The 27,932-nt window shown below is 35.4% G+C and overlaps 1 protein-coding gene and 1 long non-coding RNA gene across 5 annotated transcripts in view; one reads left to right on the forward strand and one right to left on the reverse strand.

The window, feature by feature from the left end:
- LRRIQ1 (leucine rich repeats and IQ motif containing 1) overlaps nucleotides 1-27,932 on the reverse strand; it is a 315,252-nt gene that overhangs the window by 162,263 nt on the left and 125,057 nt on the right. For all 4 annotated transcript variants that reach the window (XR_004229855.1, XM_031940562.1, XM_031940561.1 and 1 more), the window contains 3 exons: nucleotides 16,032-16,205; nucleotides 11,263-11,739; nucleotides 1,719-1,920 (listed from right to left, as the gene is read on the reverse strand). Coding sequence is in view for 3 of the 4 variants with exons in the window: in XM_031940562.1 (XP_031796422.1) it covers nucleotides 1,719-1,920; nucleotides 11,263-11,739; nucleotides 16,032-16,205 (853 nt within the window). In the remaining variant the exon portion in view is untranslated. The remainder of the gene's footprint in view (nucleotides 1-1,718; nucleotides 1,921-11,262; nucleotides 11,740-16,031; nucleotides 16,206-27,932) is intronic.
- Nucleotides 6,988-26,286, forward strand: LOC116419606. Its single transcript, XR_004229856.1, has 5 exons — nucleotides 6,988-7,419; nucleotides 7,809-8,027; nucleotides 18,722-18,846; nucleotides 23,112-23,188; nucleotides 25,424-26,286. It is a non-coding gene; the product is annotated as an uncharacterized LOC116419606 (long non-coding RNA).

The following is a 27,932-nucleotide window of genomic DNA, read 5'->3' on the forward strand; positions in this document are numbered from 1 at the left end:
ACAACACAACCTAATAAGGATCTGAGGCTGGATTTGAACTTAGGTCTCCTGACTCCAGGGCCTGTGTTCTATTTACTACACCACTTAGCTGCCATACATGAGTTTCTTATTAAAGATTTCCTAAACCTTTTTAATCCAAAGGATAAATCTGAAGTCTCTAATCTAACAAAATATACATCTCTTTCTTTCCAAGTACAATTAACTTTACTTCAAAATATTATGTCTCTGATTTCAGAATTAAACTATTTCAATGAGGTTTGTTACAAAGTAATAAAGAAAAATTGCATTATTATTGAGAGTCTCAGGGGAAAGTGGGCAGCTGTGTTTAGATGTAGCATTCAAGAATCTGTCCGTAATCTTAAAACTGTACTCTCCATCCTCATATTTCCTTCCTTCACAAAAAAATAAATCTTGGCTTATTGGTGATTCACAATGATGTGAATGACAGTTGCTATAGAAACTCTGGCCTTCTGGGTTGTTTGTAGTAGAGTGTGAAGGGGATACTGAGTGATGGAGAGAAAAAAGAAAAAAGGAGTGAAGAGGAAAGGGAATGGAAAAGAGAAAGGGAGAGGAAGAGAGAAGGAGAGAAAAGTAGACAGAAAAAGGAAGGAGGGAAGAAAAGATGAGAGGGATAGAGAAGGAGAGGAGGCAGACAGTGGGAGGATGAGAGAAACGGGAGAGAAAAGGAGGGAAAGTGAGAGACAAGGGAGAAGGGGGAGAGATTTTACAGATCTTTTCTCAGAATCATGATTTTAAAACATTTATAAAATACGATACATAGGATTCCAAGGGCAACCAAATGTTGATAAAAATAAAGATAATTTTTTTTGCCATTCAAGTTCCCAATCCCTCTGGAATCTATTCATTATACCAAGAATTTTTTTTTTTTTTTTTTTTTTTTTTTTTTTTTTTTTTTTTTGTGGGGGGAGATTCAATGAACAAGTCCTTGTGTTCTGTATCCATTCAATCTCAGGTATATACAGTGGGCCAGCCAAATATATATAAAGGGGCCAGCCAAAGTCAGGGTACCCCTGCTTGCATAGCCAGATGGTGACATTGTGGTAACTCTGTCCCAGTGCTGACCCACAGAAAGCAAACATAGCATTTTAGAGAATTTAAAATTTTTTAGGGCATTTTAAAATTTCTGGCTAAACTCTTGCTAGCTTCCTTATGGGAAAAATGACTACCTGACATGTTAGGGAATGAAAAGGTCACTCCAACTTTGGTGAGTGACTGAATTTGAAAATATGAGTGATTCTAGGACATCTTCTTCCTTCCTCATCTTTGTTTCTGGGTTTCTTTCAAAGCCCAGCTAAAATTCCACTTTTTATAGAAGCCTTCTTATAAGAAGCCTTTTCTAATCCCCCTTTACACTAGAGCCTTTCCTCTGTGGATTATCTCCAATTTATCCTGTTTAGATCTTCTTTGTACATAGTAGTTTATACTGTGTCTGCCCCATCAGACAGAGAACTCCTTAAGATTTGAGATGACATTTGCCTTTCCCTTTGTTTCTCTAGTGCTTAGTGGACCATCTGGCATACAGCAAGTACTTAATATATATTTACTACTTGAATGACATGCCACTGATAAGTTTGATGGGTGATATAAGTTGTTTTTTTTTTTTCCTCCTCCCCAAATAAGGCTGTTTTATCAATAAATACAATGATAGAATCAGGACATACTATTTATACGTATAAATGACAAAAGATGACACTGACCTGAATAAGTGTAGCAGCTTTCTCCCTCTTTGCATGCATGTCAGTGTTGTTACAATTTCTTTTTTTCATTTGGGTCTTCATAAGGTAATTTCGTAAAGCTCTCTGTATTATCATTGCTGCCATATTCTTTTTATCACAAAAATTAATCTGCCTTCGAATGACATATCCTTGCAAGTGGCTCTGAAGTTTTGTAGCTGCCTCACTATTAATATCAAAAACAAACAAACAAAAACTTTTAGAAAATGAAAAAAAAAATAAATGCTGAAAATATTCCATCATATTTGGAAATTTTACTTAAAGATACATATATGAATAGGTATAACAACAAATGTTAGTATAGATTCTGTCTTTATAGATTACTCTCAATTATAAAAGCCCTAAGGAAGTCTTGTGCTCAGTTTGCAAAATTTGTCTAAGATACAGTTCTGTTGCATTATGGGAGTGATATAGAGTTTTCACCTTGCAAAAACAAATATTGATTTCTGGAATTTGAAAAATTAAATTAAATGTTCTACAAGAGTGGTGTTGACAATACTGGGTCATCAACAAAGAGATATCCACATGTATTGTGTTTTTATTTATTTTGTTAAAGATTTTCCAATTACAATTTAAGCTAGTTCCCCTGGCATTGTAATTCAAGGCTAATGCTTTATCTAAAACATAAATGAATCCTATAATGTCTTCAATAAATGGTCACTGAGCTTCCAGTTGGAGGTCTTAAGCAATTGAGAAATTACTATATTCCAAGGTAGCACATTCCATTTCTGGACAGCTCTATCTAATCTGGAAGTAGTTTTTCACCATATTTGGCAATATCTACTTTTTAACTCAAATCCACTGCTTAATTCTGATCTTTCAAGTCAATGGAAGTCTACTATCATTTCCAAATAATGACAACTCAAATATATTGAAAGCAAACATTTTTTACTCCCCCCCCCAATCTTTATCAATTCTTGTCTTCAGATTAAAAATTCCCAGTTCTTTCAATTAATCTTTTCTCATAAAATAGTTCTGATCCATTATGAGTCAATATTTTGGTCCATATCTCATCTGGATGTCCTTTAGCTTAACAATATCTTTCTTAAAATGTAGCAACAAAAACTGAACATGACTCTCTCTGTGTTGTCTGATGAGGCTAGAATATGGTGGAAATAATATTTGCCTAGGTTACATGTGGCCACCTTAGGGATAGCATGGGGGCTTGATCAAAAACAGAGGATACCAGAGAAAACACATTTCCTATTTTGACAAAGTTACTAAATTGTTAATTCTGAAGAATGCCTTAGACACAGTATATTTGAAATTCAATAAAACATCTGAAAGAGTCTCATTGAATAATCTATAGAGCCATAAGTATTTATTAAGCACCTATAATATGTCAGGAACCATGTTGGATGCTGGGGACATAAAGGTATTGTATGAAAAAATCTATACTTATAAAGAACTTACATTTTAACAGAAACAAGAAAAAAATATATAATCCTTGGTTCAAAGAGTCAATAATGTGGAGCTTTCTCCTATAATTGATATACATGCTATTTAGTGTCCCATGTCTGCAAGGGGAGGAGGGGCAGGGTGGAATTAAAGAGAATGTAAAGAGGAGTTACATCAGCTCTTCTGGTTCTCAATTTTGAGAGAGAAGATTCACGTTTAGATCCCTGAAAGGAAAAGATCTTGGGAAGAAGTAGAATGTAGAGAAGTTACAATCTCCATCATATCTCTTTCTTTTGCTGTTGGGTAATTTCAGACATGTTCAACTCTTTATGGTCCATTTAGGGCTTCTTAGCAAAGATACTAGAGTAATTTGCCATTTTGTTCTCCAGCTCATTTTAAAGATGAGGAATTTGGGCAAACAGGATTAAGTGATTTGCCACACTGTAAAGATTTGAGTCTAGGAAAATGAGTCTTCCTAACTTCATGTTAGGACTATAAGCTTTGGGGAATATCTCCTTGGATATTCTCTCCTCTCTTTCTTTCTCTAAGCTTTGGGGAATAAATCCCCTTGGATATTTTCTCCCTTCCTCTCCTTCTCCCTCTCTCTCTTTCTGTGTGTATGTGTGTGTATATACTTACATATAAACATACATACATAGATATGTATCTATATATATGCTATATATATTTATCATAGATCTAATTATCATGTGGGAAAGGAATCAAGACTTTGATATATAGTTTGGAATAATACTATTCTCATTAAGAGAGATAGATCTGGTCCTTTGGTTTGAATCTAAACGTTATTTCAATATTATAAGACCATAACACTAAAAATGGTTAAGAACTCCTGTCTTAAATTAAATTCTATGGGAAGTTGCTATAGAATGGAAAAGCAGCTCTCAAGAAGGAAATGCTAAAGAAATAAAAATAATGAAAATGAAAAGGGTTTGAACTGTCTGAAGAAAATGATACGGAACTCATTACAGACTTTTAAGTCTTGTGTAGAAGGTAGAAGCTAGAGCTGACAATATGATGCATCAGATCAGGAGAAACTCAAACTCAGTGGGGGACTGGGGTTGGTTGTCCTTTATTGTTCTTGAAAAGGATCAAAATCACTATGTTGGAGTCAAGGTACAGTGTTGACCAAATGTGGCTGATCAGAACAATAGGAGCTCAGAAGGCTCTAGCACTAGTCAGGCATAAATATTTAGAGTGGAGATGTCTTTAAATCTGCACTTCTCACTTTTCTTTTCAGCCAATACAATTCTGCTTTACTCAGAAACACAGGATATTTTCTTTGATGTGAACAAACCATGCTAGGATCTCCTATTCAATTGATTCCAAAGTTCTTCAGAGTCTTTGTATCACTTCTGATCTCCATGTATTTGCCTTGTATGAATTTTTCATAAATTACCTTAAAAATGCATGTTTGGCATTCAAAAACTGTGGCCAGCCCATGGGAGTTGCACTTTCTGCAACAGAGTTTGAATGCTTGACAGTTTAGCTTGAGAAAGGACTTCAGTATCATGTACTTTATCTTGTCAGGTAATCGTAAAAATCTTGCTAAGACAATTCAGATGGAAGGGATTTGTGGAATGGCACTGGTAAAGCATTTTGTATTGTTACTATCAAACATAGAACTGAATTTCATTTACTTTGTAAGCAAGCTAAAAATCCAGTATCTCTCTAAGCTTCACTTACACTTTACTTTTTATGGAGTTCCATGCTGCCTTCTTAGATAAACAATCCTGCTGGACTCTGTAGAGGTTTTGTTTTTTGGTTAGAGTTCCTGAATTTCCTCATCATTTTTGTCAAACCAGTCTTGGTTGTTTGTGGTGTTTTTAAGTGCTCTGACCCAGATGGGTAAATACAGTACAAAAAAATACACCATATCTTTGAAAACTGCCGATTCCTTTTCATTGCTGCTAACTGTATGTTGGTTAAACTTTCCCTCCATATTAACAACAAACTGTTACCATTCAGAGAAATGTTCTAGAAATCTGTTACCATTAAATCTTCTGATAGTTATCTTGCCTTAAGGCTGCCACTTTTGTTGAATGTAAATATTTAATATGGAGAGGATAAGCCTATGATCAGCACTGTGCACCATATATCACTTTCCTCATTCTAACATTCCTTCTTTTCTAACAATGACAATGTCTAGAAAATGCCAAATGTTTCTTTAAGGTTGTATCCACAAAGTTTTGTTGCATTTAAATAAATGAAAGACAGTGTTGGTGATGAAATAGCCAAGAGATATACAAATCTTCAGTAAGAAGTGACCGCTGTTGCCATTTCTGATTCCATTCCTCTTCAAGGACTCTGTCATTTTGAGTAGTTTGTACCTACTCTAGCATTTAAGTCTCTTAGAATTATAAGCTTATGCTACCGCCAACCCCCCTTTTTGGCACACTGATGATGAGGATCTCCAGGTCTTTATAAAATTGTTCTTTGATCCCATCAAAGTTCATTATGGTAGGAGTACAGGCACTGATGATGGTGACTGCATTTTCCCGCAGGTGGCAATCACATTGTCATGAGCCTGTTTTTCACTCTACCAGCTTCATGATGCTCTTTCTTCACTATGGCCACTACAGAAAAAGTATATTCTATGACTTTTGATAAACAGGCCTTCATTTGCCAGACTTGTTTCACTCAGGGCTGCTATGTGGATGCAAAAACTGCTGAGATCACTCTTAACAAGAGCTGTTTGTCTTTCAAGTCTACTGGATTTCATATTGTCCATAAGTGTATACACATTCCATATGCTGATGATGAGTGGAATCATCTTTGAAAAAGTTTCTGTACATCCTGTATATTGTATGTGTATGTATGTGTGTGTGTATGGTACCACTGGGTGGAATCCCTGCCTGTCATAGTTAACAGTCCAGGGTAGGGTGAAGCAGATAATTCCTAGAGCACCTCTCCTAGGCTCCTTTCTCATGCCAGAAAGTATAGTCTTTTAAAAAAGATTGCTCAGCAACCAGGGTGCTGCTAAATCCTACTTTCAACTTCTGTCCAGTGAGATGATAATACTATGGCTTGGGCCATTTGTGTGCATGGGTGTGGCTACAGTTTCCAGTGTTATCTGTACCTACTGCTTCATGACTTATCTGTTACCCCAAGACTTTAAAGTAGGTGAAAATATCAAAATGGTATGGATGATGTCATGACAGTAGTATAGACTGAGGGAGGAAGAGAGAACTACAGTGGTACTTAGATCAGATGTGACCATTTGGTGTCTTCATCTTGCTTAATTGATTTTCTTTTAACTTGAAGAATTCAATGCGGGAGGTGATGTATGTATATAGATATGTTAGGAAATAACTATGGTATAAAAAAACAAAGTAATCAAAACTTTTTAAAAAGAATGAATAGTTTTAGAAATATGGATAATGAATACTCAGGATACAAAAAGGTTTTGGTTTTGATTTTTAAAGATACTATAAAGAAAGGAACAGTTTGATCATAATATCAAAAAAAGGTATTTTCTCACATTTTGCTTCTACATTCTCTACCAAGAAAAATAATTTTTGGACTAGATAAGAGAGATGAGAGAACAAAAATGTTTAAGGGAGAGTTGAAACATGAAAGCTATAGGGAGATAGTTAGAAATCATTTAGCTTTCATTGAGAAGTTAAATTCAGGAGGCTCAAGAGGACCTACAGGTATCATATGAATTAATGGATATAAATTGTTGGGCCACTGTCAGTGATTTCTGAAGATCCTGAGAATTAGAAAGGTACCATATGTCTCAAAAATCGCAAAAGTTTGTATTAAAAAAATAAAGGAAAGAGAAAAGAATCTACAAACTATAAGTTATTAAGTCTGAACTTGGTCCTTGTGTTTACATGATGGGAAGTGATGTAAAAAAAAAGGTTAATGGGCAGGACAATAGGGAGGAACTAAGTCACAATGAGAAGGGAAAATTCTAGAATTATTATATGAATAGTTGGCAAACACAGAGAAATAAAAGTAGGGACCAGAAAGATCCATGGCTCCATCAAGAACAGATCATACCAGATGAACTTACTTACCTTTTTCCACAGGGATCCTAAAATGGTTTACTTACCTATATTTTGGCAAAACATTTTGTAAAGTCACTCATGCTATTTTGTAGACAAGATGTAAAAATGTGGACAATAACTTGTGTAATTAGATGGACTGAGAACTAGTTGAATGTCCAGATCCTCCAAAACTAGTCATAAATGATTCTATATCAAATTAAAGAATGTTTCTTCTAGAAAACCCCAGGAATCTATAGGTGGATATGTGGTCTTTTACATTTCTATGAGACTTGGTTAATGGGAGAGATAACATGCTTGTTAAGTTTTCAGATAATACAAAATCAGGAGGGATAGCTAACACATTATGTATAATAGCATTAAAGGCCTTTATAGGATAGAATGTTGAGCTACAGTAAATAGAGTAAAAGTGCACAATGTAAAGATTTATATTTGTGTCCAAAAAAATCTAGTTTGCAAGTAAAAAATGGATACTAGAAAGAAACTTATTTGGCTAAATAGTTTCAGTGGATTAAGTCAGCACTGTAATACAGTAACCCAAAATCAAAAACAATTAATTCTAAATTGCCTCATGTGATATACTCTTTAGTACTAAAGAAATAACCACACTCTTCTTTTCTCTGTACAGATTAAAAAATATTTGGGCTTCAATTCTCAGACCAAATTTTAAAATTGAAACTGACAAGATGGACCGCTTCTAGAAGAGAATCTGATTGGTGAAAAGCCTGAGATCATGGTATGTAAGGATCAGGTGAAGGAATGAGCATGTTTGACTGGAGAAGAGATCTTAGGGAGACAATTCAGCTTTTTTTTACATAGAGTAATTTGACTTCTACCCAGTCTAAAGGTAAGAACTATGAGCAACAGGGTATAAGCTATGGAGAGCAATTTAGGTTTGCTATAAGGGAAAACTAACAATTATAACTGTCTACAAGTGGAATGGGCTACATCTACAGGCAGCTAAATTTCATATTAATGAAGTTATTGAAAGGAATTGTAGATATATTGTATAGGGAATTCCTGATTAGATATAAAGATGATTGATAGATGACCTGGTAGAGTCCTTCCAACACTGAAATTTTATAGTAGTCCATGATTATTTTTTTAAATCACTAATCTGTCTCCAATCTGTCCCCTCTAATCCACACTGCTTTTCACATAAATAAGCTGCTTAATGCATAAATCTGGTCACTTTATTTCTCAAGTGCAAAACTTTCCTTGACTCCTAAATTAGCCTATTCAAAAAAGTACAAATTCATTTTCTTAATAGTTAAGGCATTGACATTGAAGCTATAAATCCACCTTCAGGCTATTTTTCCAGATTTAAACTATTTCTCTTTATGAATTCTGAATTATAGGAAAACTGGAATACTCATCTTCCAGTCTTGAGCTACTCTTGTTTTGCCCCTCCCTTTATGTCTTCCTCTTCAAACTTCAATAAGAAATGAACAATTGACATATCTACTATGGAAATTATTCTTTCTCTTCAAATTTCAACGGAGTTCCTGACTTTTTCATGAAGCTTTCTTTGATTCTTCTAGCTGAAAGTTATCTTTCTTTACAAAAATTCCTTATACCATTTTGGATTTTTTTTTTTTTTTTTTTTTTTACTTAATAAGATTTATACTTATTTGTGAATGTCTTATCTCCACCATTCAACTGTAAGTTCTTTGAGGGTGGGTATGATACTTTATTCAGAAAAATCTTGTGTTGGTACTTCATCTTAGTGTGGAGATAATTGAGTATTAGAAGGCAATCATGGGAAACAATCTCTGGCAGGCTCTGATACTAAAAAAAAAAAAAAAAAAAAAAAAAAAGTTTTGTGCAGGGTCTCAAGGGCAGACTGACTAGGTTTCTAGGACTAAGTTAGGGTAGTAATAATTTACAGTAGGATGATGATCAGGATGATTTTAAGGTTTTTTTAAGCATTTTAAGTTTTATAAATTACATGTAACCTCATTTTACCTTCAAAGCATATGAGGAAACTAAAGCTGAGAAAGATTAAAAAGAAATAGGCTTATTACTAGCACTCTCAGGGTTTTATGGAATAAATTCTTTGATCATGAACCAAAATCAAAATGAACCAAATGTAAATAAAACTTGCATTCTCCCCTTCTACTTCCAAAATGATAAGTTGCATAGTAACAGAAAGGTGTGTAGAATGTGTTAAGAATCATAGTTTTTAGGCCATCTCTAACCACTAACTGAGCAATGTACTAACTCAATGTAATATCTAGGTAAAAAAACCCAGTGAATTGATACACTATTAGAGAAATTAAACTACAGATACAGGGGTGCATTTTCACTACAAATGAAAGCAGAAGATAAAAAGAACCTGTGGTTAAATTGAAAGTGGACTCATAAGTTTTACTTGGAAAGAAGACTAAAGAGGAAGCTGAATTGGCTTCATGATATTTCCAAGGGTAACAGAAAAAAAAAAAAAAAAAAAACTTTCATGAAATACTTGATTATTTCAATTTGTGCTCACAATAAGCATAAGTAAAAGTTAAACACAAAGAATATATGGATAACTATCTGCTGTTACATGAGGTGATGATGTAAGTAAATTCTTATGAAGACCCTAATGAAGTGCTTCAAACCAAATCAACATAAATCTCAGTAAGTTATTCAACATGAAAATGCTTACCTTGAGGGCAAGATAATATTCTAAATCTTGAGGATACAGAGGTTAAAAAAAAAAAAAAGGGAAAAAAGTTTTACTCTTTTCCCCCCCTGAGGCAGTTAGGGTTAAGTGACTTGCCCAGGGTCATACAGTTAGGAAGTATCAAGTGTCTGAGGCCAGATTTGCCTCAGGTCCTCCGGACTTCAGAGCTGCTCTATCCACTGCACCACCTAGCTGCCCCCAAATGTTTTTCCCTTAAAAAGCTTTTCCATCTCCTAAGGAAAAATCGCACATACATGGATATATATTATGAACTAACAAAAATAGAATAGATGAAGCATAGTAGAAATCTTGTTGGATATGTTTTAGAATCAAGAAAGAATGACATTAACATCCTACAGCATATGCAGAAACCTCACAACTTCTATAAGTTTTTTTTTTAAATCACATAAGACATTAGATATATTTTACATGCAAAAATGTCACCAAATATTAAATTATAGTTCAGCTAAAAAGAAATAATCAGTTACCAGTGTGGGAAGTTGTTTCAGAAATGATTTCCCAGGAGTAATCAAATTATCAACTAATGATAGTAATACTTAATGAAAAATTAAAATATAATGAAAAGATATTGCATGATCATGACACTATACCAACTTGTTTAAATAAACTATCAACTCTGAAACTTTGGAAGAAGAGACAAAAAAAAATTCTGAGAACTACTACAATTATGTTAGAAAAGTTTCACCAATACAAAAATCACAAATTTTTAAAAAGTAGACATTAAATCACAAATTCTTTTTTGCAACCTTGACATTAGAGCCAAGTGAAATGTAACACTTAAAACCATCTTTCATTATAGAAAGGGAAAATAAAGCAAGTAAACAGATTTACCATTTAACCATTCATAATATCATTCTTGATTAATAAAATATTTCTACAGCTGCAAAAAAAGAATATGTACAATTAAATCAGAGGGCATATTGGCATAATTCACTTGGCCCTTATTGGATTCAGTTAAATTTAATGAATAAAGAGGAAAAAATATAAGTCTTCTTTGAAAAGAAAGTTGTAAAGACATTTGAATGCATTTGAATGTCCTTGAAGGGCATTTGTTTCTTCCAGTTCCTCCAAAAATAACAGTTTTAAATAAACAAGAATTTAGAAAACAAATAAAAAAACACTGAGTAGCATCTATTATTAGCAGAATTGACTAATTAATACCCCAGCTGATTAATATGGTAGAAAACAAAGTGACTGTTTTAGGCCCAGTGAGTATTTGAGAAAAAATAGCGGTACTTCTCTACAAATAACCAATAAAATATAAAGTATCTGGTCATTTGAAATCTGTACTTGCACTAAAAAGTACCGGAAAGGTCCCCCGCTTGATCAAGATCATACTAAAAAATGTAATCAATAGTGTGAAACTAAGAAGAAAAATTACATTTGTTAATCTTACTTTTTGGCATCATTCTGAGTATGTTGTTTATCATTTTCCATTTCACTTGTAATTAATGGCTCAGTGCCAGTGTTGTTCTTGGTATGAATTTTGGTGGTTATAATGCCTTTCCTCCTCCTCTGGACTCTGTGGTCTTGATTTGTTTTCTGTATGTGCTCATGTATAGAAGATGCAATGAATTCAGAGTCACTTGTGTCAAAATCAATTTTTTGTTGAGAAGTTTTCAGAAAATCCTGTTTGCTTTTATTTACCCCAGTAATGAATTCGATGTTTTGCTGTAGTCTGCTACTGGCTACTTGTTTCAAATGATCTTGCTGTTCTTCTGATAGATTTGTTTTTGTGATACTTAAATCTTCATCTTTATGAATGATTCTGAAATCTACACGTTCATGAGCATTTCTGTACTTACTACTAAGTTTCATCAGCTCATTAAAATAACAGAACAAGTCCTCTATAGCATCCAAAGAGTCTATATTGCTGAAGAAAAAATAATGGAAAATATTTAGTCATAATGAGAAAATGTCACAATTTTAAATAAATTTAAGGAACACTATAATTTCCACTGATGTCAGAGATTTACTTAGGCTTGGTTGTTTCTTAATAGATCTCATTTTTCATAAAGATAAAAATATTAATATACTTTTTTATTAAATCTTTTTATTTTTCAAAACATATGCATGGGAAATTCTTCAACATCAGCCCTTGCAAAACCCTGTGTTCCAATTCCCCTCCCCCTGCTTTCCCCATGCCTTCCCCTAGATAGCAAGTAGTCCAATATATTTTAAACATGGTAGAAATATATGTTAAATCCAATATATGTATATACAACATATTTATATAATTACTATGCTGCACAAGAAAAAAAGAGAAGCAAAATAAAATTCAAGCAAACAACAAAAAGAGTGAAAATGCTATGTTGTGAACCACACTCAATTTCCACAGTCCTCCCTTTGGGTGTAGATAGCTCTCTTCATCACAAAATCACTGGAATTGGTTTGAATCATCTCATTGTTGAAGAGAGCCATGCCCATCAGAATTGATCACACTGATATACTTTTAAATGATTAGATGATACAATGTCCCTGTTGTCTTATTGTGACACATTTCCCTCTGTTAGCTTTTTTTTTTTTTTTTTTTTTTTTTTGTATAATGAATGAGAATGAGCTAAGCCTTCACAACTGTAACATCAGATGCAGATAGAAAGTCTATGAGTTTTACCACTGCTAAATCTGGAGAAGCTATTTATGAAATAAACTTGAAAGTGCTTCCAACATTGGATCTTGCCATGCAAAATATTTTTATTGTATTTTTAAACAAAGACTGATGTTATGGGAATGTTTTTTTTCCCATTTTTTACTTGAAAGAGAATTCACTTGAAAAAAGAATTCAAATAATTTACACAACATTAAGCTTATTAATTTAAACAAAGGTAAAATCACTAGATCAATTTTGTTTTAAAATTTTCTCAGTTTATAGTCAAATGCCACATGTTACCATCAATTATTAGGTCCTTGGCACAAGATGGCTCCATTATATTAATTATGATGTTTCTAACCATAGGAGGAAGGAAAAAAGGGATAAGGAGAATTATAGCATATCAGATATAGTTATGGCACTGAATATTATCAGGAACTTAGTAAACAAAAATAAGAGATGCATGCATCTGTCGTTTTTTAAATAACATAATTCATCTTAACTGCAACCACTAAAAATTATTCATGCAAAAAAGGCTTTTTGTGAATTTCAATGCTATATAAAAAGTCATGTTTACCTGTAAAAAAGTATAAATATACATATGAGTGTTAATATATGTATGTGTGCACAAATATATATTGAAGATTATTTCTTATAGTTATATCTTTTTAGTTCAGTTTAATTAGTTATAGTTAGAAGCTATAGTTCATAATGGAATAATACATTTGTCTTTAAGTGCAAATTATAACAAAAATATTATTTTAAAGTCATACTTTGGTTTGTTTTTTTGAATTTTAAAATACTGTATGATACTGAACCATCAATTCTTTGGCACAGTATATGTCTGAAAATACTAATAGCACACACAAAATGACAACTAGTAAATAGTGATGGTTTTTTCAATCTGATTTTACTAAAGATTAAATATTAGTTAAATGAATCAAATAGTAACTTTCTTTTTTCTTAGGCTCTGTCTCAGAGTAAATCCTGAAAGCTCATTTAAAGAAAAAAGAATCCTGAGTCATAATTACTACTCAACTAGATAATATAGTAAATAAGAGTTCTGGACTTGGAGTCAAAGAAGACCTGAATTCAAAATCTACTCAGAGATAATAACAATGTGACCATAGACAAGTCATTTAACTTTTTATCAGCTTCAATTTCCTCATTTGTAAGAGGTAGTTGGGAGAATCAAATAATATACAAAGTGTAATAGCACTTTGAAAATCTTAAAACATTTATTATTATTATTATTGATTGTGGTGGTGCTTCATTATTTATATTATTACTGTTAACACTGCACAACTTAAATTTTCAGTTCTACTAGAGTTCCTATATCTTTAAAAATGTTTATATTAACTAAATATAAATGGAAGAATATTAAGACAAAATAAAAAATAAGCCATAATCTCATTTTTTTATTGAAGGAATTATGAAATTCTTAAATCCAAAATAAAAAATCAATGTCCATATTTTAGATCTTGTAAGCATAAATAAGAATTATGTTTTATCCTTTAATAAAGAAAAATTAAGCAAAATAAGCAATCACAGAAACAATTGTTTATTCAGTTGTCATGGATAAATGGAAAATTTCCCTTAGGAATTTAAAAATGTAGGTGGGGGCTATTTTTAATAGTTATTCATTCTAATACTGACTCTGACCATAAGTTCTCGGTAGTTGTCAATTCTTATTCCTAAGGGAAAATACAATCCATATATTACATTCAGAGTCTCCTATTTCCTTTTTTCGAATTCTCTCCTTTCTCTTCAGCAAGCAGGAAAGTAAAATCACAACTGAAATTTCCAGGCCCAAAATAATAATTCGATAAAGCAACCAGCTATTGAATCAGACTCCTTTCTCATGATGTATATTAACAAATCAGAAGACTCAAAGTTAACAGATTAGAGTACTTATTTGCATATGTGAACAGTCTGTTGCTAACTTGGCATGGGGAGAAGTTGAGATAAACATATGGATGGCAATAGTGGAACAGGAGTGGGCAGCTTTTAGAGATGAGGTACATGGTATTGCATTTCCTCATCTGGGCTAGAACATTTGCAAACATCAAGATTGGTTTGATGAAAATGATGGGGAAATTCAAAAACTACTAAATGAAAAATGAGAATTCCACAGAGTTTACCAGCAGGATAATTCTTCCTCCCCCTCCCCCACTCCCACCGCTACCAAGAAAGCAGCATTTAATTCCTCCAAAGTATAGTATAATGAAAGCTTAAAGAGATGCAGTTTTCTTGGCTAAGTAAAGAAGCAGATGAGATTCAATTTTATGCTGAGAGGAAGAATCCAAAGTGCTTCTATGATTTCCTGTAAGTTATTTATAGATAAAAGACCTATGGCACATCTTAGCTATCCAGTGCTGATAGAACTATACTGATTAGTCGTAAGGACATAATGACATAATCCTAGAGAGATGGGTTGAACATCTCCATTTACTGCTGTGTACCTCAGGTTGAAATCAATCCCTCTCTAGCCAAACTTCCAACAGAAGAAGAGATTTTTTCAGTGTCATTAAGCTCCTATTTAGTAGCAAAGAATCTAATTCTAATTTCATTTCAGAAAGATCTACAAGATAGGGTGTATCCCTTACAGATACAAAATCTAAGAGCTTTTAGATTATTATGGCAAGAGATTATTGTTCCCCAGGAAATAAAGGATGCCTCCACTGTTCATCTCTATGAAGGAAAAGGAATTCAATTGTTCTGTGACAAACACTGAAGGATCTTTCAGTCATGGGGGTTGGGGGTGAGGCAAGATTCTTGCCAAAGTTCTTAATAGGCTAATTCTTCACCCAGAAGATGGTCATCTGCCTAAGAACCTTCGTGGTTTCAGAAAGGTCCAAAGAAGAGTTGACATGGTGTTTGCTTCAATACAACACTTTTAATTAAGGCCTTTAATACTATCCATCATGAAAGACTTGTAGAAGATCATGAGGAAAATGGGCTATTTGGAGAAGCTCGGCAGAACTGTACAGTATTTCATGATGTCATGTTTACACAGGTTCTGGATAATTTTCATATGCTTTCCCAGTCACCAATGGAATAAAGCATAGCTGTGTGCTTGCTCTCATGCTTTTTAACACAATGTTTTCAGCAACATTGTGAGATCTTACATTGAAGACAAAAATGGAATTAAGATCAACTACCACAATGATGGTAATTTATTTTGAAAAGCCAAATGAAATGGTATGTCACTTTTTGTTCATAGATAACTGTAATATTACTAAATATTTAATTGGATTAAATAAAAATACTTCCTACAGAAATATACTAAAATTCTGTTAGTGATTTTGAAACTTCTGTTGTTTGGTTCTCAATATAAATCCAGAATGTACAAATATAAATTTCTATTATTTTGATATAGTATTTTTATTTCAAGATCTCTCCAAGTGAATATATACTATATTTCAAAGAACAGATCTAAAAGTTATCTGACATACTGCAATTTTACTGAGAATTTTTCAAAGGTATCATACTCAACCAGGATGTTACAATTAAATTAGAACATTTGTTATAAAACTGAATTAATATTTTCATTATGTTAAAATTTGATTACGTACCTTTTTTCAATGATGTATTTTTTAAAAATTAAATTAAATTCCTGGGTCTGGGTCTGACAAAAAGCTAAAAAACTGCCTGATTCTGGAACATTGAATTCATGATTAGATGAATCAGATTTTAGTGTTTCACCATTAAGAATTTTTAGAGCAGGTAAGATTTCAAGTATAGACTGCCTAAAGAAAAAACACAAAAATTAAACATTAGTTTTACAAAAATGGGTGAACTTTTAAAAAAAACTACAGCTGCACATACTTAGCTATACAATATAAATTTGGATTGAACTTTATTTATGGAAAGTTTTGATTGGCACTGCTTCCTCTCCATATTATTATCAAAAATATGATGCAGATAATCCCATTAAAATTTTAGTTTGATTCAGCACATATTAGTGAGCAAATTTAGTATATTCAAAGTACTGTGATGGGCTCTGAGGGAATTCAAAGACACACATGAAACAGCCTCTGCCCACAAGAAGCTTATATTTGAAATTCTTCCTTTTAGAGTTTAGTAGATTTTAGAGTTGAAAAAGCTTTTTTCATATTACTTTATGATTCAGTTTTAGAATAGTTAAAGGCACAGTCAAGAAACACACAGAATCAGCAGCATGGAAGGATCACTCTTATGCCAGTAGGAGTACTCCCCATAAAAAGCAAATTATCAAAGTACTAAAGCAATGGTAAAATACACTGTACTCATCAAACCTAGAAAAAAAAATAAGCAAATCTAACAATGTGAAACTTTGGCAGGGGTGCCAGGGAAACTAGGGATTCAGATCTAGTTCAGCACCTCCTGTATCTTAGATCTTCTAGCTCCTAATCATTTAGAAGTTTTTTGTCATCATACATAATAATTCCTTTATTTCTTCCCCAAAATTCCATATACTATATTGTGACCAGGAAAAGAACTATCTATGCATGATGCTGTTGTAACTAGGACCTCACAGGCTAATCTCCCATTTTACAAATGACATTTGAATAGCATGCAAAACGGATGTACCATCATTGAACTCAAATTGACAACTTATTGACAGTTGCTCACTAATGAAACAAATTTATGCTGTGAGGGTTTTAGAGAGCACTGGGAACAAGGCCACAGGAAAGTGAATGCTTGTCTTCTATGAGTGTTCTGAAATAGAAAACATTTGGGCAAGACACTTAACTAGTTTGAGCCTTAGTTTATTTATACGAAAACAAATTGTCTCTGAGGTAAAATCCAACTCTAGAGATAGGATCTTGTGAACTTTAAAATTCTTTCTAATTGCTTAGTGATTTGAAAAAAGAAATAAAAAAGGGAGAGGGCAGAAAGGAACAAAATGAAAACAGACCAATTGCTATGGTAGTTTATGCAGAAATGGCTGTCCTGGACTGGTGTTGAAATTGTGGTTATTCGTCATTTATTTGGAAGAGGACCAATGACATCATAGGTTATATTTTGTATGTGAAATGAGACAGATCTGAACAAAGTTGTCGGCAGTTTCAGAAAAGCCTGGAAAGACTTACATGAACTGAAAATGAATGAAGTTAAGTAAGCAAAATCAGAAGAACATTGTACACAGTGACAGCAAGATTATGTGATCAACTATAATAGACTCAGCTCTTCTCAGCAATACAGTGATCCAAGATAATTCCAATGGACTTTGGATAGAAAATGCCATCCACATTGAGAGAGAGAGAACTATAGAGACTAAATATAGATCTAAATATATTATTTCAACTTTTAATTGTTTGCTTTTTCTTATTTTTTTTTCCCCTTTTGGTCTGATTTTTCTTTCACAACATGACAAATAATGGAAATATGTTTAAAATGATTGTACATGCATAACCTATATCAAGCTGCTTGCTGTTTTGGGGGAAAGGGAGGTAATAGATGAAAGGATGAAGAGCAAGAGAAAAAAATTGGAATTCTAAATCTTACAAAAATGAACGCTGAAAATTATTTTTACTGGTAATTGAAAAAGCAAAAATATTATACTATTGAGAAAGAAAATTCAAAACCAAAGTTGTCAGCTTCACTCTCTCCTTCAGAGTCACTGAAATACAATGGCAAGACAAAAATCAAGACAAGTGGTGATGAACCAAGGTACAGTGAATAACCATGACTTTTCTAAATAAAGGTCCTTCCTAGGTCTCCATTTGTTTGAGGCACTATTGGCCATAAAGGATCAAGATTGCTAATCAATGAATTTCAAAGTTAGAAGATACCATAGGTCTATTTAAACCTGTACCTGAGGAAAAAAATTCCATTGATATTATATCTGAGAAAGATGTTATATAACCTCTTTTTGAATATTCCTTCTTGTCGTTCAGTTGTTTTCAGACAGATCTAATTCTTTGTGACACCATTTGTAATTTTCCTGGCAAAGATCCTAGAGTGGTTTGCTATTTCTTTCAGATTTACAGGTTTACAAATGAGGAAACTGGGACAAACAGGCTTAAGTGACTTGCCCAGGGTCACATACCTAGTAAGTATATGACATATTGAAATTCAAGAAGAGTTTTCCTGACTTAGACCCAGCCTTTTATCCACTGTGCTATCTAGTTGCCTAGTTTATAGATAAGGAAACCTTAATCTTCCTAAATACCTAGTAGAGTTTTGGAGAGTTCTAATTTTAAGTTTTTTCCTTATATTAAGCCTAAATTTCTGCCTTTCCAACTTCTATGCACTATTCCTAAGGGTTCTGTCCACTCAGGTCAAGTGGAACAAGTCTAATGTTTCCTCCATGTGACAATTCAAGTCTTGAAGACAACTGTCATGGCTCCTGAATCTTTTATATGCTCACTACACCTCCAGGGCCTTCAACCACTCAATCAGCAGGTAATAACTAAGTACCTAGTATATGCCAGGCACTGTGCTACAAATCAAACAGCCTCTTCTCTTAAGGAGCTGACATTCTATCAGGGGAGACAAAATGTACATATAGGACATAATATAAACTGATGTGATCTTGGAACCTTCACTCTCCTGATTGCTCAGTAAATCAAGGGCATGTTTTTCTCTTCAGTTACAAATGTCAGCATAGAACTAGATCACATAAATTCACTACTTACAGTGTCAAAACTATTAAAAGCCTTTCAACATGTGCCAAAGAAACTTTTCTTTGGATAATGCCCCCAAAGCAATAGCCCAAACAAATAATGAAAAACCTCAATTGCTTTGAAGATTAGGAAGTGTTGTTTAATTATGTTTTCTAATTTACAGGTAAATTAGAAATCAGACTAAAAATGACTCTCTTAAAAGGAGATGCTCATCATAGAAAATGCAGAACTCTTGAGACTTTAGGGAAGGAAAATAGAGAGTATGAATAAATCAGAGGGAAAGGCTTGTCTTGAAAAAAAAAATATTGAGGGATAGGGGCTTGCAGGAAGACATTAAAAATAAGTATTCCTAAATAAAGGCATTTGTGTGAGCCTGTCCTTAAATCTTTTTATAATACTTCATTGCAGTATGATTCTTTATTCTAGAAGACAAGTTAATTATGGAGCCCAAGTTTTAATAAAGTAGTACACCAAGATAGAAAGGTTTTGAGTAAGGATGTAGAAATGGACTTTTGTCATTTAAGGACAAATCTCACTTAGTGCAAAGGCTTTTACTATCAGTTTGCCCAGAGGGTGATGAAATTTTCAGTAATAACAACTTTTATACTTATCCCCATTATAAAGTCTATAATATGACTAAGATATAACTTGTTAATATTCACCATGTGTGGTTCAGAAATGGTGAGGGATCACCATTTAATAAAAAAAAAAAAAAAAAAAAGCTAGAGAGAGCTCTAGAAGCAAAGCAAAGGTTATTATTCATTTTTGGGAGAAGGGCGTCCTATCCATGGAGCAGACAGTCTAAGGGAGGAAGCACCATAGGGGGCAGGGTCAACACTTTTAATCCCTAAAACAAATACCCCCTCCCACCACTGACCCTCATCCTTATTGGCTGAGGATCTTACATTCTAAACTCGGGAACTACCCAAGAAATTGAACTTGACCAATAAGTACATAGTTGCCCATATGTGACTGAAACAGGGAGACGCTGATGTCATATGATGATAGCAGGAAGGAGACTTAAGTATGCCCTTGACTTAATGCTTAAAGTCCTTCAGGCCTACTCAAACTTTGAAATAGATGAAGCCTTACTCGATTTTCACAATTATCTTGAACCATCTCGTTCAGTCCCCCCTCTTATTTGTACACTGAGATCTCTTCAAATTCTTGTAGCATAACATCACATTTCCTAGAGAATTCCTCATCCCCTTCTGGTTCCTGTTGGTTGCTTGCACCCTTGTCCTTTTAACACCATCAATTTAATAGACTCTTCAACTTTCTCTTCCAACCTAATCATTCTAGATAATGAGTTTTGGACTACTCTGGTTATCAATCAGATCAAACAAGGTATGCAGTTAAGAGAATAATATAATACTACTGAGAGCTATCTCATGCCTCAGCCATCTGACTGGTGATAATCTCTAACTGCTTGAAGCTTCAACATGTATATTGGAGTTCTATATCCCCAACTTCCATCTTGAGCCCAAGTGGCTGGCTCTTTAACTATTCTTTCTGGAGGCCAGACATCACCCCAACCATTTGCATCTGAGTAATGGAGTTATCTAAACCCCATTTCCCTCTTCCCAAATCATCGTACAACTGAATCCCTAAATATTTGTTTGCCTATTTAGGAAGAAAGAAAAATTTTGGCCTCATTAGTCCAATATAGCAAATCCCTGTCCAATTAAGAGGTAGGTTGAGTATAAGCAGTTAAGCCACAGATCTAATAATGACCCTTTAGAGCAGGTTGTTGCCTCAAAAATATGTCTGAATTATTCCTTGTAGAAGGGTAATATTGCTGATCTCTTCTCCCTGGGGACCTCCTCCTAAAAAGGTGACATACTAACATTCCCATAAACCTTGCTCCTTTTTCCAACTACAATTGGCAACTGGTCCTTGACCTATTAGGTTATTCCAAAATGTGGGAAACAGTCCCATGTTTCTCAGGTGTCCCTGGGGTGACATTGTACCATCCCCATTGATGTCTAAACAGATAAAAACTTTTAGTTTTCCAAATCCTTGCAGCCTCCCTCATATCTCCTAGAGACAGAGCAGACTTTAAAAGAAAGCCTTTTATCAATCCGCAGCAATTCCTAAGCAATTGTGCCCGAGCTCCCAAGAGCTCCAAACGACAACCACGCTGTCCACTTGACTGCAGTGTCCACTGCAAGATAAAGAAAGAAAAAGTCTTTTACCTTGTCCAAAGTTAAGTCCACTCACATACACTATTTCCCAGCTTCAAACTTTTTCCTGTCTGATTTAAGCAGTATTTAACAAATCCTATCTTCTGTCAATGGCCACTGATGTTTGTCTTTGAAGTTCCAGAAATCAGTCCCATTATGAATTTAGGATCAGTCACTAAGGATCCAGGCTGGGCTTAAGGGGACAGGTACCCATGGCCATTAGCTCAATTGTTGGGGTCCACCACAGATCCAACAATTTGATAAGTTAAAAGTTCTCCCTATATTCTGCATGAGCAGGAGGAGCTGGTTCTCATCTCTGGAAGATAAAGGTCTGGTTTCTATGGCTATCATGAGGAAATAGGCAAACCCAAAGCTCTGGGAAAGCCCCATGAGGGTTGCCCAAAGTAATTCATGTAAGAAAAGTCATACAGTTACAATGCACTGGATTCAGAATTTGTGTTCCCATTCAGTGGAGGTCCCCTCCTCAAATGTAATTTGAGGTCTCCCCATCTTCAACTGTCCACTCGGATAAAGGTGGCACCACAGGTCCTTTTGTTCTGGTGTGGTGTGTCCAGCCTCGTTCCTGTGTGCAAATTGCAGTGTCCGAGGTCAGTATCACCTGGTAGGGTCCGTCCCAGCACAGAGTCAGCTTCTCATCCTTCCAGGAACAGATCAACACCCAATCTCCAAACTGAATTCTATGAGCAGGGAAACCTAGAGGAGGAGTCTGAGCTATTAACCCTTTTTGTTGAAGTCCTAGCAATGACTTAACATATCTCTTAAGAAATAAATCCTTTGTCTCTAAGATAGGGTCCCAGTTTCTCATAGGACAAGCCTGGAGAGGATGACCAAACAATAATTCATAAGGTGAAAGCCCTCTGTCTTTATGTGGCTTGGTTCTGATTCCGACCACAGCAAGAGGAAGACATTTAGTCCAAGGTAGTGGGGTCTCTAAAGATAATTTAGTCAGTTGCTGTTTTATTTCTTGATTTATCCTTTCTACTTTTCCAGAAGAGGGAGGATACCAAGGGGTGTGGAGATCCCAAGTGATTTCTAAGCCCCCAATCAAATTCTGCAATACTTGGACAGAAAAATGTGTTCCCTGATCCAAGACTATCCTCTCTATTATTCCATATCTAGGAATGATTTGTTCTAATAAGACCTTACTGTCGAGGCAGTTGCTCATGCTGAGGGGAATGCCTCCACCCATGAGTCAGATGGTCCACTAAGACCAGCAAATATTTGAGGCGACCCACTGGTGGCAGCTCAATGAAGTCTACCTGGATGCTTTAGAATGGTCTGATTCCTAGAGCTTGTCCCCCTTTTGGGATCTGGCGTTGAGCAGCCTTGTTAGTCCTTTGACAAATAAGACAGCCATCCACCAGGCTTGTCAGGCCATAGTATATAGGCCAGCGGAAACATACCTTGTCAGCGCAGCATCACACAGGTTTTGGACATCCCAGTGACTGCCCTGGTGCAGTTGCTGAAGGACCTGCCTCATACTTGCTTTGGTCAGTACCTCTCTGCCATCAGGTAAGAGCCAACGTTCTTCCGAGTTCCCAACTGCTCCTAGAGTCAAGGCCTTCTCTTTTTCCTTCTGGGTAAAACTGGGAGAGGGTAGACTAGGGGAAGTCCAGGTATCAAGGCCATTCTATGAGAAATCTCCTGGTCTCCAGCTCCCTTGGCCTTCTCATCTGCTAATCTATTTCCCCTTGCCTCAAAAGAATTTCCCATCTACCACTCTGGAAGATCCATCTATAAACCAATTTACTCCCCCAGGCATTGGGGATTCTTGTAAATCCTCTTACTTTTGTTTGAAAATCAATTAACTCTAAGCAACAATATTCCTCTTCTGTTCCAGGGGACAAAAAGGAGGCAGGATTATGATTATCAACATTCTGGGGGACACTTACTTATATTATAACACTGCCTCCAAAGGTAAGCTTCCTACTCTCTTCTGCCAAGAGCGTGGTAGCAGCTACTGCTTGTACACAGGTCAGCCATCCTTTGGCTACTGGATCTAATACTTTAGAAAGGAAAGCCACTGGTCAGAAGCAAAGGATCAGCAATGCAACATGGGAAGCTGGAGTATCTTTGATAAGTAAATCAGAGGCCTAGGACTGGGGTTCCAGAGATAGCCCTGACTTCAATCAACATACAGTGTAAAAGGCTCTAGGCCTAAACCTTAGCCTAATCACAGCTGATGAGATTCCTAGCTTTCCTTAAAGAACAAAAGGCAAAGTAGGAGTGGCCCCAAGTACTTGGGTGAAGTAAGCCTTTAGATAAAGAAACTCTAGCCCCAGGAAGTAAAAAGGTTAAAAGATAATTAGAGCAACCAAAGTCTGGGCACAAATTAAAATATCTATTTAAGGCAGTTTTACTTCAGGTAACTGTCCTTAAGTTTTAACCGTTCCAACCTTATGACCTATGTAGTCATACCTGAATTCAAAACTCCCAGTAAATATTAGCTGCAGTCCCAAAAGATTTTATCTCCTACAGCAATTATCATTAATCAAGACTTCAAATGATTCTAGTTCTCAAGAATCACAGTAAAGGGTTCACAGCTTATGCAGTTTATCTTATCTAAATAGATAGTTCTAAATTTAACATAACACAGATCATTTTGCCTTTAAAATACTCAAATACAAAGAAAAAAATTCTAAATCACATGTTGTCCATTCCGTTTCCACATAAAAGAAACTTTTAGATCTTTCAGATTTAACATTAATTCTCTCTTCATTCAAAAAAAAATTAAATTTTTGGAAATAGCCCTATCAAATTATCAGATCAGATTAAAATCCTGCTCTAGATTTATCATCTTCTTAAACAAGGAGACTATCATGCATGTAAATAAACATTAAATAATTTGCTTTAGACAGATGGGATCTTAGTAGAAATAAATCGCTTTCAGATAACTTACAGTTCCAACCAACTTCTTAGAGCAGCTATAGATTTGAAAAATAAAAAAAAAAAACTTTCCGTTATTAACACCATATAAATGTAGGCTGTTCCTTTAAACAGTAGAAGCAATTGATATCTGAACCAGCAAGGTGTTGCACAGTTGTTAAAAAAAAAAAAAAAAAGCCACCATACTTAATGGGGAAGGGGGATTAGATCACCTGACAAGGTCCCTCTCCACGTGGCCACCCTTCCCCCACTCCACCATGCTTCCCGACCCTAACTTATCACAGCTAACTTTTTAGGGTGCCATTTCCCCAGGATCTAATCTGCCAGCTCAAGACAGGAGCCCCAACCTCATGGGATATATCTCCTTTCCCCATGGCAAATGGCAGATTCATTAGGGAATTGTGCCTTTTTTTTTTTTTCTTCCCCATTTCTGGAGAGCTATTTTCCTCTCTCCTTTTCTCTCATACCATCTCTTCCTCTCTTTCCAAAGCTTACTTGCTTAAACCTTCTCTGACACATGTTACACTTCCAACACTCCCAAACCAATACTAGATGCTCCATTTAAACTATTAATTGCTTTTGCAAATCAATCTTTCTTGTCCCTTGCCTTTAAGTAAAAGAAAAAAAAAATTTTTTTAACTTTAAACTTCAAGGTTCACAAATAACTGAACGAAATTTCATAAAACTTATAAATGCCCAACAGAGATGACAAATTTTTTTAAGGCATAACTCAGTTATCAATAACCCAATACCTCTAGAAAACAACACACCATCTAACATACAACCCCAACCTCCCCTAACCAGTAGTTTACCGGCATTTTGTTTTAATAACCTATATTTTAACTTAAAATGCCAAACACGGCTTTAAATTCCCAATAATATAAAACCACTTTCTCCATCATATTTAAATAATGAATTTCACCAAATAGCAGTTTCTTTCCCCTGGTCCCACATGGCCCTGCTGCAGTCAGGACTCGTGGGAGGGAAAGGAAAGAAACCACCATCTTCACTCTCTCGATCCCACATACTTCCCTGATGTACGGGGCAATTGTGATCCCAATTGGGATCTGCTAAAGGGTATTTCTGGTCAGCTGGAACTACTCTTGCTGCTGGAGGGTTTCTCCTGTCCCACTCCTTCATAGCTGCACCTCTAATTAGTCCCCTCTCCTCTTGTGAGAAGAGAGAATTAAAAATAGACATGTTCTCCTCCCGCTGGAGGGCCCTTGGAGGGGCTGATGAGAATTAAATCCTTTCCTTCTCTTTCAGGTACAGATTCAGTCTTTGGCACACCCAGTCTTCAATAGTGCCTTCACCAATATCTTTGTCGCCGTGGACAAAACAACAATACCTTATCATCTTTTTCTTTTTCCTTATATATTTTGGCAGTTTGTTCCAATTACTTAATTTATCTCCCAAGGGACTATCTACCGGTATTTTCTGATCATTTTTCTCATTTCTCTCCGCTAGGGCTGGCTGGGACTGGGCCACACCCATTGAATTTGGACAAAATCTAAATTCCAAAATGCCCAAACACACCAATTGTCGCCAATTGACTCCAGTCACCCTAGAAGGCCTAGCCAAGTCTATCCTGTCCAGAGACCCAGAGGTTAAGACGTCAGGCCTCACAGGGTCCTGTCCAGAGACCCCTCCAGAGTTTATGACTCAAGGGTCTCACAGGGGGCTTATCTCCTGTCCAGAGACCCAGAGTTTAAGACTCAAGGGCCTCACAGGGGACTTACCTCTGGGTTGTTGCGCAACAAATTGCTTGACTACAACCTGTCCTCCTCCAAACCGGTCGGGATTTTTACCACGGAGTTTCTCCTCCTTTTGCTTTGCTCTGAGTTTCTCCACTTCGGGCCCACTCTACCTTGGGGAGTAAGAAGAAGCCCTGGACACTGGCGGGCTGCCTAAGTCAGGGCAGGGCGCCACCCTGCCAGCACCTCAAGGATTCACCTACTCACCATAAGTAGTGTGATCCGGACTAGCCCCCAAAACTGTGTGGTTCAGAAATGGTGAGGGATCACCATTTAATAAAAAAAAGCTGGAGAGAGCTCTAGAAACAAAGCAAAGTTTATTATACATTCTCGGGAGAAGGGAGACCCACTCATCAAAGGGAGGAAGCACCATAGGGGGCAGGGTCAACACTTTTAATCCCTAAAGCAAATACCCACTCCCACCACTGACCCTCATCCTCAATGGCTGAGGATCTTACTTTCTAAATTTGGAAACTACCCAAGAAATTGAACTTGACCTATAAGTACATAGTTGTCCATATTTGACTGAAACAGGGAGACACTGATGTCATAGGAGGATAGCAGGAAGGAGACTTAAGTATGCCCTTGACTTAATGCTTAAAGGCCTTCAGGCCTAGTCAAACTCTGAAATAGATGAAGTCTTACTCGATTTTCACAACTGTCTTGAATGATCTCAATTCATCTCGTTCAACCAGTTTCAAGGAAACCCCACCACTGAGGAAATCATAGATCCATGAAGAGTATGATACATTCTAGAAGTAACCCGAAAGCTGGGGTAAAAGATTCTAAAAAAAAAAAAAAAATCTAAAAGGAGATTCTGAAAAGAGCCTTAGAGAATACCTAATCATCCCCTTTATTTTATGGAAGTGGAATCAAGTCCAGAAAGGTAAACGGTAACTTGCCAACAGTCACACAGGTACAAGTAAAACTATGACCAAGTAAGAAGAAAATTGAAAATTATATATAAATCTAAAAAAACATAAACAGCTTAGGGCTCTCTCAGGCCTTAATCACACTGGGTCATTTGGGGAAAGCCCTACTTGAGAACTGTGGAGCCCCATTAGAAGTGTTTCACTTCTACACTTAGATATTTGCAAGTTCATAATTACAGACATCAAAAAACTGTTTAAGAATTTGGACATTGGTGTTTCCAGGCTAACAGTGAAAACTTTGCATACTTACACTGCTGTCCACACCCACGGTAATGCTTTAAATTGACAGAGGAAGAGAAAAGGAAGCACATATATCCAGGTGAGGAGAGGGAGTAAATATATTCAGGAGAGGGAAGGAAGTATATTTATATTTTTATATATATATATATATACACACACACACACATATCCAGAGTCCTCTACCATTCATCTATTCCCCCATCACTGATTGGCTATCAGCCAGCATTAGACAATGACATTATGACAATCACCAGCTCAGCATGACCTAATTAATGGTGAATGACACCCCAGCCAGTCAAAAAGATAAAAACTATTAAGAGCTAACTTGTTTATAGTGCTTACTGTGTGTTAAGCACTGTGCAGAGTGCTTTACAGTTATCTCATTTGATTGGCTACAACAGCCCTAGAAATAGATGACACTGTTATTCCCATTTTATGATTGAGGAAACTGAGGCAGTGTATAAGCAAATTGTTCAGTCATACAGCTAGCAAGTATCTGAGGTAAGATTTAAATTCAGGTCTTCCTGTTTTTAGCGCCAGAAACTTATTCACATTTGTTGTTGCTATTATTTAGTGGTTTTCAGATATCTTCAGCTTTTCCTGACTCCTTTTTGGGTTTTCTTGGCAGAAATATTGGAGTGGTTTGCCATTTCCTTCTTTAGATCATTTTACATACAAGAAAATTAAGTCAAACAGAGTTCTATGACTTGCCCAAAGTCTCCAGCTATTGGGTCTGAGATCTTCCTGAATCCAGTGGCATTCTATCCACTGAGTCACCTAGTTGCCATTAGCACTTGGTCAAGTCCCCAAACTATTTTGGGAATCTGATTAGTATAAAATTGTAATAGA

The sequence above is a fragment of the Sarcophilus harrisii genome, chromosome 5, assembly GCF_902635505.1.
Source record: "Sarcophilus harrisii chromosome 5, mSarHar1.11, whole genome shotgun sequence".
Classification (NCBI taxonomy): Eukaryota; Metazoa; Chordata; class Mammalia; order Dasyuromorphia; family Dasyuridae; genus Sarcophilus; species Sarcophilus harrisii.